Here is a 14,142-nt window from a genome sequence, read left to right as displayed (position 1 = left end):
TGCCAGCTTCTCCGGAGACAACAGTGCAAGGTCCCGAGGAGTCCAGGCTGCAAAGAGGTCTGGCCAGGGATCCTGCTGTCCCCACAGGCTGGAAAGCAGACCTCCTCCCCTGCTGAGCCAGCGACCTCAACTCCCTGCTTTTGGCCAGGACAGTCCCAAAGGGATCACATGCCAGAGAAAGCTTCAAGCTGACCGTGCCCTGCGTGCATTTGTGCGAAGCCCCTCAAGCCTGTCTGGGAACCAAGTGTGGCAGGAGGGACAGGCTAGGCCAGGACCTCCTAGACTACACGGCAGAGGCCTGTGCAGAGGGGGAAAGGGTTCCACAGACAGGCCATCTCACTCCTCCTCTCTTAGCGCCTGTGCTGCATAGCAGGTGGCAGCAGAGAAGGAACCACATGGGAACCCTCTCTGATACCTGAGCAGCTCAGCGCCTGTAGATGTTCACACTGCAGAGCCTGGTCTGTGCCACCCCGTCCCCAGAGGCAGGAGGGACACCTAGAACTCACACAAAGCAAGAGCCAGCAGTTCTGTGCTGAGGGGCTCAAACCTTGGGAGGAGGTCAGAGGTCAGCATGTGATATGGCCAGAGAAGACAAAGCAGGAGAGAGGCTCCCTGAACAGAGTCTCGTGAGGACGAAGGCTGGGCAGCTTCACCCAGAGGGCAGAGAAGGCCTGTCCTCTCCCCAACTTCACGGTCCCCACCTTGGCAGGGCCCCACCGGCCCTTTCACTTCCATAATACCGACACGTTAAATATTTAAAGAACTCCGGAGGCAAAGAATCAATGATAGATGCAGGCAGGCAAACCAAAAATCGACTTGATCCTTTTAAAGAACGTGAGTGAGCTCACATCTGAAAAGGGTGAACCACTGGCCGTTTCCCAAGAGAGTACCAAATAAGTCAAGGACTATTTTAGGCAAAATATGCAAGTCATTTCTCTCCAGTGTCTTTTGTGATAATAAAGTGGGCTCTCATTTTTCAAAAATAGCTCCATGTGCACATGGTAGCACATTGTGAGAAGCAGCCTGGGGTGCAGTGAGGCTGTTCCCCCCGGGCACACGCCGCAATGTGCCTGAACAGGGCTCCACACATGCCCACACACTGCAAACTGCTTTGGTCCTGTGGTGGCCTATGGCATTCCCACATTAGGGTGACAGGTCCCATAGCAATGTGTTTCCAGGCTCTTTTCCATGTAGGTGACACTGCCAGACTTAAGGACCCAAGCACTGTTATCTGTGGCAATGTGGCCACCAAGTACCATTGTCCTCACCAACATAAGCACAGCCAAAGACCTTGATTCATTCTGGCAAATAAAAAATGGTCCCTGCTAGTATCAACATGCATGAATCTAATTCATCTGTGTGTCTAAGAGCCTGCTGCATTTCGTCTTCTGTGAAAAAATCTGTTCCTGTCCCTTACCAATTTTTCTATAAGATTGTGACTATTCTGTATGGATTTTTAAAGCTCTTTATTTCAGGCCAGACATAGTGGCTCATGCCGTAGCACTGGGGAGGTGGAAGCGGGCAGCTTGCTTGAGCTCAGGAGTTCAGACCAACCTGAACAAGAGTGAGACCTCCACCTCTAAAAATAGCTGGGTGTTGTGGCGGTCACCTGTAATCCCAGCTACTCAGGGCACTCTTCCTGAGGGCAACTGAGTGAGACTCTGTCTCAAAAAAAAAGCTTTATTTCATAAGAAAATTATCCCATTATGATAGAATATGTTCTAATTTCCCCCAGTTTATTATTATTACTATTTTTTATTCAGATTGATCATATTTGTATTTTCATATAAATTTGTTTTGTGACTTCCAGGTTTTGTGCTGTCCTTAGAAAAGCTCCCCTGTGGAGATAGTTTTAAAAGTTAACCAAAGGATATTTTTATGGTTTTAGTTATTCATACTTTTGAATACCCTCAGGTGGAACAAATCATCGTTGCTGGGTGACTAATTTTTAGAGCCATTTCAGAGTCACCAGAAGAAGGCAATTTGATGTCCTTACTGGAGGGATCCCATTTTCTGATGACATGAAGGATGACAGCCAAGTAGGGAGGTAGGAAAAGAGAATTTTTACAAGTGGGCAAATCACAGCAAGGTCAGGACGTAAATACAGTCTCCCAAGGCAGGAACTCTGAGAAAACCACGCTTACGTGTATAACTTCTGCTGACGTTTCTCCACTGTGACTTATTTAGAGACTGTGAAATGTGAGGAGTGTCGAGATAACTGGGGCTGTTCATCTGGGAAATCAGTTTTGGGTGGACAGTGACGTCACCGGAGCCATTGACAGACACTGGCCTTTGCTGTGTCACTCCAGAAGCCACAGCACAGACTTCGGCTGACAGTCCCAGGGCAGCTGTCCCCAGGCTTCTCACTAATATCAGACAGCATCCTTGGGATGGGTCTCTTCCCTGCCAGCATTAGGGGTGCTTAGAAAAGGTCCTGTGTTGAATGAGAAGCTAGAATCAGCTTCTTCCAATATCTATCCTTGTCTATAAGATTCCTGAATTCACCATGAAAGTGATCTTGAAAATCTTGGGCAGGTAGGCACGCTCACTCACACTGTCCTTCAGTTTCCAGTTAAAACAACAGTGGCTGGTGTTTATGTAGAGCTCTCTGTGAACCAGGCCTGTGCGGTCAGGGACTTAATCATTGCTGCCCTAAGGTGGTGCTGTCCATCCTACAGCTGAGAGGCGCAATCTGCAGGTTTCCTAATCCCAAGTTCCTGGGCCAAGTGTCTCTAGAGCATCGATTCTCAACCTGTGGGTCACAACCCCTTTGGGGGTCAAACGAAGCTTTCACAGGGGTTGCCTAAGACCATCTTGCCTATCAGATATTACATTACAATTCATAATAGTAGCAAAATTACAGTTATGAAGTAGCACTGAAAATAATTTTATGGTTGGGGGTCACCACAACATGAGGAACTGTATTAAAGGGTTGCGGCATTAGGAAGGTTGGGAATCACTGCTCTAGAGGAATTTTTTTTTTTTGATTCAGAGTCACTCTGTCACCCTGGCTAGAGTGCTATGGTGTCAGCCTAGCTCACAGCAACTTCAAACTCCTTGGCTCAGGCAATCCTCCTGCCTCAGTCTCCCAAGTAGCTGAGACCAAAGGTCCCTGCTATGTTTTTCTAAGCCTGGCTAGTTTTTCTATGTTTAGTAGACAGGGTCTCACTCTTGCTCAGGCTGGTCTTGAACTGACCTCAAGCAATCCTCTCTTCTCAGCCTCCCAGAGTGCCCGGATTACAGCTGTGAGCCCACTACCTGGCCTCTGGAGGAGTTTTCCTGATCACATTAGGCCTATGCTCCTGTGCCAAGGCAGGTCATCTCCATGACAATGTGCTTTGTAATGTTTAGAAAAGCACATCAAGTTAAGAGGAAGAGTAACAACCTCCAGGCCTGACTGCCCTGTGTCCTTTGCCAGCCTCTCACTCTTTGTTTTCCTGTGGTTTTTATTCCCTTACAGTTCTTGTTTAAGACTTAAATGTAGCCTTGTAAACCAGTGTCTGCATCCCCTATAAGGCATCCCGTCTGGAGAAGCCTCTCTAAAGGTCAGGAGAGCCTAGGCTGAGCTTTACAGCACAGAACCTGGTGGTGGAAAGGCTCTAAATATAGCCTGTGAAGGCCCAGGAGCTCCGCAGAGCACTGCATGGCCTCCACACCCACTGGGGAGGACAGCTCAGGATCAAGTATAAATAAAAATATTTATATTAAATAAAAATAATTAAAACAAATAAAAATGCCAAAGCTCAGAGCCCTGCTAGGACTGGCTTTAAAGCAACAGGGAGAGATGGGGATATATAAAACAGGGTTTTTAGCTTTCTGTGCATTAAAAGGTTTCAAAGGATTTTTTCTCTACTGACTTCAAATTCTGGAATATTAGTCTTAGAAAGGACTGTAGGCTCGGTGCCCATGAGACAGTGGTTAAGGCGCTGGCCACATACACCAAGGCTGGTGGGTTCAAACCTGGCCCAGGCCAGCTAAACAACAATGACAACTGCAGCCAAAAAATAGCTGGGCATTGTGGCAGGTATCTATAGTCCCAGCTCCTTGGGAGGCTGAGGTAAGAGAATCACTTAAGCCCAAGAGTTTGAGGTTGCTGTGAGCTGTGATTCAATGGCACTCTACAGAGGGCAACAATAAGACTCTGTCTCAAAAAAAAAAAAGGACTGCGGTTCTGATCCATGCTGCAACATGGATGAACCTCAGAGACGCTAGGCTATGTGGAAGAAGCCGGACACAGCGGATCACGTATTGTGTGATTCTGTTACAGGAAACATGCAGAAGAGGCTTATCATAGAGGCAGAAAGCAGGTGGTGTAGGGCTGGAGGTGCCAGAGAACACAGCAACTGCTAACCCGTCAGGCACCGGGTCTCAGGGGATGTACAGGTTCTATGCTCAAATAGTGTAGTGACGGTCACGTGCTCTGCACATAAACCAAAAAGCATGGAATCCTGCACTTTAAATGAGTAGCTTTATGGCTTGTAAAATATACCTCAGTGAAGCAGTTTGAAAAATGACGACTTGAGCTCTAGCAAGGTATCTCCCTTCAGGAGTTCCCTGTGAGGAAGCTGAGCCACATCTCCTGATGGCATCTGAGAGCGCGTGAGTGACCCTCTGTCATGTTTTCAACCCCAACACTTTTTTCAGCCCTGTCCTTGTCTCCCTTAGGCCCTGAGAGGACATTTAGGCCTGCCCTGCACTGTGAACAGAGCCCACAGCTTCCTGCTGCGGGCGGAGGTGCTTGGCAGGGAGAGTTGGGAGATTGGCCTCCCGCCCACCCTGGCGTGTCCCTGTGGGGCCATGGTTCTCTTGTTTTCTCAGTGGGCACACTGAGCCAGCACTCCACCCTAGCCAAACAGGCAAAGTTAGATGGAAGGCAAAGCAAATAGGCTTTCAGCAAGAAGTCTTCCTTTCCTTCCCTCTGGGACAAACCTCCACGCTTGGCTCAAAGCCTCCACTGGAATTCCTCCTGCCTCATTCGGCTGTGTGCATCCCTCTTACTCTTGCCCTGGCTTTTACTTCTGGCCCAGTGAATTTTTTTAAGAAGATCTTCTTGTTGAGGTATCATTTCCATAAGTAAAACACACAGGTCTTAAGTCTATAGTCAAATAATTTTGGCAAATACACGCACCCATGTCAAGGTGGAGAATGCTGCTATCACCTCCAAAAATTCCCAGAGAATCCCCTGCCTCTGGACCCCAGCAGCCCTTGTCTGATTGCCACCAGGACACATCCCTATTACCACCTGTGGAACTTGATAGACGTGGAGCCGTCCAGTGTGTGCTGCATGCCTGTGAGGTCCATCCTGGTCCAAGCACACCCCTTCCTTCCCGAGTTGGACAGTGATCCCTTAAGTCAGAACGCTGTGCTCCACATCTCCAGTCTCCTGTTGGTCATCACCTGGGCTGCTTCCTGTTTGGGGCTTTAATGAATGAGGCTTCTGTGGCCATAGTTGTGCAAGTCTTTTGGGTGTATGTTTCTATTTCTCTTGGATGAATATCTAAAACTGGAGAGGTGGGTCATATTGTGTTTAACTCATAACAACCTGCCAGACCATTTCCCAGAATGGCTGTGGTGTGTCACACCTGCTAGCAGTGCAGGAAGTGCCCCATGCCTTCCAACACTTGGTCCTCTCCGTCATTCCAGTGCCAACTGTTAGAGCGGGCAGTTACCACCATCCTGTAGTGGGGAGGGAGTTTTTTGTTGGTTTTTTTTTTTTTTAAGAGATAGGGGTCTTGCTAAGTTGCCCAGGCTAGTCTCGAACTCCTGGATTGTGCAGTCCTCCCACCCAGCCCCAGCCAGGCCACTACATCCAGCTCCTTTGTGATTTGTGTGTGCTTGTTCCTCTGTGGTGAGCAAATTTTAATGGCAGCTTCAAGAATGCTGCTGCCCAAGCCGGCTCTGCACTGCTTTCCCCAGCACCCTCCCTGGGCACCCTGTGTGAGGAACCTCTGGGGCCTACTGCATTCAGCCTGTGGCACAGGGTCCCCCAAGGGGGGACTTCCAGGTGGGCAGTGGCCAGCCCTGTGAAAAGCAAAGGGAGTGCTCTGGGCTCTGCAGGCTATGCGGTTTCTGTCTGTCTGCTCAGCCCTGCGGTTGAAGTGGGAAGGAGCCTTGGAAAAATGTAAATAAACACGCGCAGCTGTGTCCAGACTTGATTTATAGACACTGAAATTCAAATTTCAAATAATTTTAACATGAATTATTCCTTTGATCTGTTTGATCATTTAAAAATGTAAAAAGTGTTCTTAGCTTGAGGGCCACATAAGAACAGGTCCTGGACCAAGTCCAGCTGGAGGGCCGGGGCTGCCCCTCTCCAGGGGAGCAATGTGGCCAGCTCAGGGGCACTTCTCACCTAGACCTGCTGGCAGGAGACAGTGCAGCAAGGACCAGGCCCGCACCAGGCGCCAGGTGCAGCACTCTGCTTACCCCAGGAGGAGCTGCCTGAGGACGAGCTGAGGTGGAGGACAGCCAGGGTCAGAGCAGGAAGGGCCTATGAAGGCTAGACTCATGCATAGCCTCAGTGCCCCACAGGCAGCTCCACACCCCCTTATTGCCCAGCTGGCTGCAGTGTTCCCTGTTCTACCTGGTCCATTTGGAATATGCACATCCAGATGCCACTGGCTTGAGCCCAGTGTTTCCGTCACTCCCAGCCACCTCCTTAAGTCTTTGTCCCATTCCTGGCCAGAGGGCTGCCAGGAAGGGGAGCTGAGGCTGGTTTAGGATAGATGCTGGTCCGGAGCTGAGGCTGGTTTAGGATAGATGCTCGTCCCTGTTGGGAAGCAGCAGTCTGCAGAAGAGTGATGGGCTCACACCTACACTGGGAGTGTGGCATCTGCTGCCTGTAATAGCTGTAAGGAGGGTCCTTCTGGAGAGCTATAGGGACTACAGGCTCCAGCCAAGGTGGGCAGAGGGAAGTATACCCCACACAGAGCCAAGTGCAAGATGCATCCTGACGGGAGGCCGCAGGCTTCCTCTTAGGAAGGCTGGCCGCTGGGACAGATTCCTGGTAGCTTGGGGAAGATGCTGAGCTCACCCTGCTAATGTCAGTGGCCCCTGTCTTGGGAGTAGCAGGAAGCTACTGGCCTAAAGGAGGATCTGGAGCGCTGTTGGGTAAGGTGGGGAGGAAGACTGTGGGAGGCCTCATGGCTACAGAGTATGGGGGCCCCACCTGGGCCCTGTCCAGGGTGGTCCGAACACTCATAGATGCTCCCACTTCCCTAGGACCCTGTAGTGGGGCCCTAGAAGGTTGAGAATAACTGTTCAGATACTCCAGTGGAGGAAGTATCTGTTCAGATACCCCAATTCCACAAGGTCATTCCAGCTGGTGGTCTTTATTTTACCAGGCTTTATAATTAGCAACCTCTCAAAAATAATGCATTTGCTATTTCCCTCCCATTTCCTGAAAGGCTGGGCCTGTGTTCACTTACAAACATCTAATTGACCAGCACAAATCAACCAGCAGTGTTGCCGGGATCCCAGAGAGCCTTTCCTCTGCATCTGTGGTCTCGCCAAGTGCTGGCAGTGCTTCTCAGTCACTCAGCCAGCCAATATTTATTGAGCCCTTAGGATCGATGACATGCTCTTCAAGTCCTCAAGAAGCTTAAAGCCTACCAGACCAAAAATGTCTGTTTCCCACACTGGATTTCTTCTGCCTCCCATAGCACTCCATCCCATCCTCAAGGCATCTTTCATCTGTTTCTGCAGCAGGGAACTAGCAACAGATAGAAGCCTAAACACCTGTTTAAAAAAAACTTAAAGCTAACGTATTCTCTCAAACAACAGAGAATGACTCACCAGCACAGTAACTCATTCTGCAGCAACATCCCTCACCTCTTAATAAATGATATATTTTTTTTCCTCAGGCATAGTCTTACTCTATCACTCTGGGTAGGGTGCCGTGGCAACAGCCTAGCTCACAGCAACTTTAAACTCTTGGGCTCAAGTAATCCTCTTGCCTCAGCCTCCTGAGTAGCTAGGACTATAGGTGCCTGCCATAAGGTCTGACTAACTTTTCTATTTTTAGTAGAGATGGGGTCTTGCTCTTATTCAGGCTGATCTCCAACTCCTGACTCAAGGGATCCACCCACCTTGGCCTAGGATTCCAGGAGAGAGCCACAGCACTCAGGCTCTTAGGAAATGAATTTTTAAAAATGGTCTCCCCAAAAGAGAAGAAAGAGATCATAGAGAACCCATCTAGAACAGGGATTCCTGACGCAGAGGCAAGCAGCAGCTCTGGCAGCCAGCGCAGTCCTTTCTCTTAGAGGGGCAAATCTGCTTTTCAGCTTTAAGTAAAATAAAAGCCCAATTTCTTCCCATTTTGCCTGTTTTTTTTTTTCTTTGTTTGAGACAGAGTCTCACTATGTCACCCTTGGTAGAGTGCCATGGCGTCACAGTAACCTCAAACTCTTGGGTTTAAGCGATTCCCTGAGGAGCTGGGACTACAGGCGCCTACCACACCACTTGGTTATTTTTTGGTTGCAGTTGTCATTGTTGTTTAGCAGGCCCGGGCTGGGCTTGAACCCACCAGCCTCGGTGTATGTGCCTGGTGCCCTACTCTTTGAGCTATGGGCGCTGAGCCCTGTTTTGCCTGTTTTGAAGCCTTATAGTTTTGTTGTTAAAATGGAAGATGAGAGTGAGATTCCTCACCATGGCCCTTTGACTCAACTCCCCACCTCTGTCTGAATCTACTTGTTGGTTGTGTAGGGAGGAACAAAATTCTGTGCCCTACCAGGTTAGGTTTTCCATCCATAGGCCCTGTAAATTAGACTGATTAGACTGGCCAAAGGCAGATCAACAAAAGAAAAACAAACAGAACAGTCATTCATTAGCCTATGTACTGCACTTACACAGTGCGGGGGAGCAGAGATAGGTAACCCAAGGGGCTGGTCAGGGCTGGGAGCTTGGGTGTGTACATCATCTTAGGCCAACTCACAAAAACAGAGAGTTGAGGGCTCTGGACAGGGGAGGTAAGTTGTGGGAAGGTGTATAGTCCATTTTGTGGTGTTATAGCAGAATTCTACAGACTAGGTAATTGAATAGAAGTTTATTTGGCTCAGACTTCTTGGCTGGGAATGTCACTGGACAAAGAGGGTCCAGCCACCTGTCACTGTTCAGCCAATATGCAGAGACAGGGTTTTAGGTCCAAACAAGCTTTACTTGTCAGAAGGCCAGCAATTCTGGAGAACAGCGAGAGTAGCTTCTCAATTCTGTTCTGCCTCAGTGACAATTCTAATAGTTTTTATAATGAAATACAAGGAAACAAACCTAGAAAATTTTAACTTTATCTGATAGGAAATAACATCAAGGTAGTCTTCATTCTGACAATGCAAACTATTTAAACAACAGAGAGATAATTTTCACTTTAACAAAATATCTAAGAGAATCATTAAAAAAAATCATATCATCAAAGTAACCTTTACTGATATCACAATACCTATTGTCTGTGTGTGACTACCTCCTCCAGTCTGCTGAGACAAATATCCTCACAATCACCAAGAAACCTTAACTAGATAATCACAGGAGAAGGGTGTGTGTGAAGAATGTGAGCTGAGCAGACTGGGTCAGCTGTCCTGCTTCAGTTCAGCTTCTCTGAGGGCTGCTTTGAAGCCCAAGAGTGTGGCACCTGCATCTGGTTGGGGGCCTTGGGGCTACACTATCCCCTGGAAAAAAGTCAGAAGGGCAGGAGAGCATGAAAGAGGGAGAGGAGGAGCAAGAAAGGACCAAACTCATTTTTATAACAACCCATTCCCTTCTAACCAAGAGCATTAGTTTATCCCTAATGGCCTAATCACCTCTTAATGATCCTACTTCTTAATGTGATCACAATGGTAATTAAACTTTAATCTGAGTTTTGGAGGGGATAGTTAAACCCTAACAGAAGGTGACCAGGACAAGTAAACCGGGGTTGTTTGGGAAGGTTTGTTTGCAGATGTAAGTCACTGCCCTCTCCCTTGGTGAGGGCTGTTAGCAGTTCTCCTCTTCCTTATCTGGGGGAGCTTTTCCTTATATGGAGATAAAACATTACCTTTAAAGCCTGACTGAAGTTAAGCAAGGAATCTTGTCAGATCCCAGTGGCTTTTAGCTTGAATTAATCCAGTACTAAAGAGGTGTAATTTCAGGTGGCATTTTCTGGTAACCCTCATGCAAACCAAAATAAAATCTTAAGGCTCTCCCTCAGTAACTGACTGACCTGGCCAAGGGGACCCCCTAAAAGTGAATTGCTAGCCACGAGAAAGGAGATCAGACATAACCTCATCATGCCCCCTCCCTTCTTAGAGATGTCCTATGTGACTCTTTTAACAGGCCCAAGGCTGTGTGAGACCTACCTGCAGGTCCTTAATATCCATGAAAAACCATCTGGGTCTGGGCATATATCCTGTAGTTGTCGCTGATTAACAGACCCTTACTATACTCAGCATTCCTTTTCCCAGACCCCTGGTTTATAAGACAGAGCCTAAGTCTTTCAGTCAATTGTTAACTGGACAATCTTTAAATCCCACCTATAAGCTATGAGCCCACACCTTGAGACATCCCACCAGTGAGCAGCACAGGTGGGTGGATGAGCCTTGACCAGGTTTTCATTACAACCTCCATCACAGCAGAAAACATCTTCGTACAGTTCTGTTTTGTCTTTTGAAGCTTTCCTTGAAATGTATTCCCCAGAGTGGTACAAGTGCTAACAGGGCACAGTCACTTCTGTGACTTCTCCTCAACTGCCACTCCACTCTGACTGTGGGTCTGCAAAGCTTCTGGCCATGCTTGGCCCCTACAGCCCTGCCAGCCGGGCCTGCAGTTCACTCGCTGGCTCCAGAATCCCCAGGATGTAGTGCAGTAGCCAGGCCCCCAGCTGGAGCTGGGTGGGCTGTAGAGGCATTTGAGATTTATTGTCCCCAGAGAAGTCTGCAGCTGGAAGGGCCTCCAGGTAAGAAAACAATTTTGAAAACACACACCAGGAAAGCTACTGCACCTGAACTTTTATGACATCACCTGTGGGCAACTTGGACTTCCATGAAATTTGGCAAGCTTTGTAGGCCCTTCAGCCCCAGACCACCAGGAGCAAACTGCAGCCCCATGAAATCGGACTTACTGACCCACTGCATTGAGGGAGAGATTCCGGAGAACAAAGGGAAGGCACCTTCTTGCGGGGTTCGGGAAGGTGCAGTTCAGGTGGACCTGCCATGAAGCAGGATCTCACAGGCCCAGACGCTGCAAGTCTGGTCTGCAGAGGGGACCCGTCCAGCTTCCTGGGGACCACAGTGTTGAGCAGTGTGGGAGGCCGTGTCCAGACCTGGAGCTCCACCCTGGGCTGGGCTGGAGATGCTAATTCCTGCTGTAATTTCAGAGGGCAAGGTGTCTGCCCGTGTGTTACTTGGGGAGCAAGGCTTCTCCAAGAGTGGGGGTCGTGATGACACTCGACTGCGGCTGTGTCACAGCCTTGGGAGAAGCAGTGTCTCTAGTTGACTTACAGCGGGTTTTCCCCGAGAGCCTGTCGCTGAGTCTGAGGATTGATTGGCAGGCGATTGGCACTTTCTCGGCGGAAACTTTCACTCTTTTAACTGGTATTTTCAAAACCACCCCCAACCCCGACTGTGCCTACCGGGCGTTGGTGGTTTGTCAACCAGGGGCAAACTCCAGCTCCCGGGTGGCGTGGGCTTCCTCTGGCACCAGCATCTCCCTGCGGGAAAGGGACGCCCCACCCCCGCCCGCAGGCCCCGCCCTCCATCAGGCCCCGCCTCCCGCAGACCCCGTCCCCGCGCAGTGCGCAGGCGCGGCAGAGGCAGCCCGCCGGCTTTGCAGTCCCCAGCTCTACAGCCGCCGGAGCATCCTTGGCGTCTGCGCGTGCTGGCTGTCCTCCGCTACCTCCTCTTCCTCCACCTGGGCCGGCGCGATGGCGAAGCCGCTGACGGACAGTGAGAAGCGGAAACAGATCAGCGTGCGGGGGATCGCGGGGCTGGGCGACGTGGCGGAGGTGCGGAAGAGCTTCAACCGGCACCTGCACTTCACGCTGGTCAAGGACCGCAACGTGGCCACGCCCCGCGACTACTTCTTCGCGTTGGCGCACACGGTGCGCGACCACCTGGTGGGCCGCTGGATCCGCACGCAGCAGCACTACTACGAGCGCGACCCGAAGGTGAGGCGGCGGGACGCGGCTGGGGGCCGGTAGGGGGCTCAGCTCCCGCCTCTGCCCCGCAGGGCAGCCCCGGGGGCGGCTCGGGCCGGAGCACCGGCCTCTGGGCAGTGACTGCGGAGCGACACGCCCCTCCCGGGAGACGCACGCGCGGCCGGCGCTGCGGGGAGACCCGGTCCCCCGCCCCTCCCGCTGTGGGGACCCGCGCTGCAGTTCTCCCCGGGGTCTGCCTGCTCTGAGCCTCGGCGGGGGCCGGGCAGCTTCAGGCTGTTGTCTGGAACCCGGGGCCAGGGCCGGGCCTGGGCCCCGTCTGCGCAGGGCAGCCCCCGGGACTTTCTGCGCGGGCTCCGCTGTCCCCGCAGCGCCTGCCGCGGATTCCCGGCCTCTTCCCCGCGGTGCATTTCCGCAGGCCGCAGGGTCAGCGTTCCCCTCGCTCCCTGCTCCAGCCTTTTGTTTTCCTGCAAGGGCGTGTGGGAGAACAGGGGCCTGGAACCAGGCCCGCGCAGTTTTGTGGGTTGGAAAGGAGGATTTGGTGGCTTTCGGGGGTCTGGGTTGAGTAGAAGAAAATCATTAAAGATGCCTGCTTAAAGCCCAAGTGGTCCTAAACTCAAAGATTCTCTATCTCTTCAGAAGGCTCTGTTTTTGAGGTTCCATTTCTTGGAGAAATTTACTTCGTTAAAGATCATGGAGATTGTTTTAATAAATGTTACTTTTTTTTATATTTTGCAAAAATTGGTTTAAAATACGTTAAAGCCACTTTTAATAACCCATTACTCTTAGCCAGGTTAAAATATAGGTGTATGTCTTTTCTCATACTTTTGTATTCCTAAGTCTACATGCACATTAAAAAACAAAAAGAGTGTATGTTGCAGATACCATCTTGTAGCTTTTCCGTTTCATTCACAAGCGTTTGTAACTTTCTCCCCAAGGACAGCCTCACAAAGTCAATGACTATGCCTGGTGGACTGGTCTGGGCAGCCCCCTGTTGCCGGTTTTATTTTGCTCTACAGAAGAGAGAATTCTGTCTCCCTCCCATACTAAGGAAGGTAGTGGGAAACTGGTGAGGAAAGGATACACTTGCAGGCCTCAAGCCAGTTTGCAAAGATTTCATTTGCAGTATACACTTAGGCAGCTGCTTTGTTAATGACATTTTAGTCTATTTTAGTAGAGCATTAAGGTGTGCTTAATACAGTCATTGCTACAGTGAGATTGATTGCTTTTCCAAATTTATCCTGGGTACTCTTTTTTTTTTTTGTCTTATTCTTCCCGAAATAGAGATGGTAAGAAGGACAGATTTGTTAGAATGCCAAGTGGGCCTGTTCACATGTAGTATGAAAACAACACAGAAATGACACTAAATGGGCAAAAAGGTTAGAACAAGGGCTGGAGATGACTTTGCCAGGGAAACTGGCCAGAGGCAGTGGCTCCCCAGAATCCCCTGCGATTAGAAGTGCTCTGGTGCACATCATCTTCATGGCCCAAGCCTCTGATGACAAGTAAGTGGCTGTGCATGTTCAAGGGCATGTCCCTGGAGCTAAACTAGGGCACAGCTCCACACCTTAGGGCTCCTGTTAGAGAGTTTATTGAGATCCTGAAGAGACCAGTGATGTGCTCAGGGATTACGGAAATGACCTTCATAAACAGAATTCGTTACTGGAACAAAACAGGTTTTCTCATCCTCTGAGAAAGGACTGTTGTACAGTCTGCTCCAGGTGGAAACCTTTCTGTTAAAGAAACCACACTCCCTAGAATAGAAGGCTGTTTGCCTATTCTGGATAGGAAAGTCTTGTAAAAGTAGAAAATTGGAATTTAAGTGCTTCTTTGGCTAATTTGTGATGAAAATAAGCTCACAATCCCTTTTCTGGAAAAGTTAACATGTTTGCTGGTATTGAACCAGAAACTAGCCCTGCCAGAGCCTCTGAGGGAGGTGGCCTCTCTGTAAACCTCAGCCCCAGAAATGGCATCCGGGAGTTGTTCAGCACCTTGTAGACTGTGGTAGTGGGACACTTTATAGC

General features: G+C 49.8%; 1 protein-coding gene across 1 annotated transcript in view; it reads left to right on the top strand.

Annotated features, from left to right (window-relative positions):
• The first annotated feature begins 11,759 nt into the window (after positions 1 to 11,759).
• Positions 11,760 to 14,142, top strand: part of PYGB (glycogen phosphorylase B) — a 40,033-nt gene continuing 37,650 nt past the window's right edge. The window contains exon 1 of the mRNA XM_003801082.3: positions 11,760 to 12,130. Within this exon, the coding sequence (XP_003801130.1) occupies positions 11,888 to 12,130 (243 nt within the window). The 5' untranslated portion in view covers positions 11,760 to 11,887. The remainder of the gene's footprint in view (positions 12,131 to 14,142) is intronic.

The sequence above is a fragment of the Otolemur garnettii genome, unplaced genomic scaffold, assembly GCF_000181295.1.
Source record: "Otolemur garnettii isolate 467f Iridium unplaced genomic scaffold, OtoGar3 scaffold00197, whole genome shotgun sequence".
NCBI classification, from domain to species: domain Eukaryota; kingdom Metazoa; phylum Chordata; class Mammalia; order Primates; family Galagidae; genus Otolemur; species Otolemur garnettii.
Note: the sequence above shows the minus strand (reverse complement) of the source record. Positions and strands in the feature narration are given on the sequence as shown.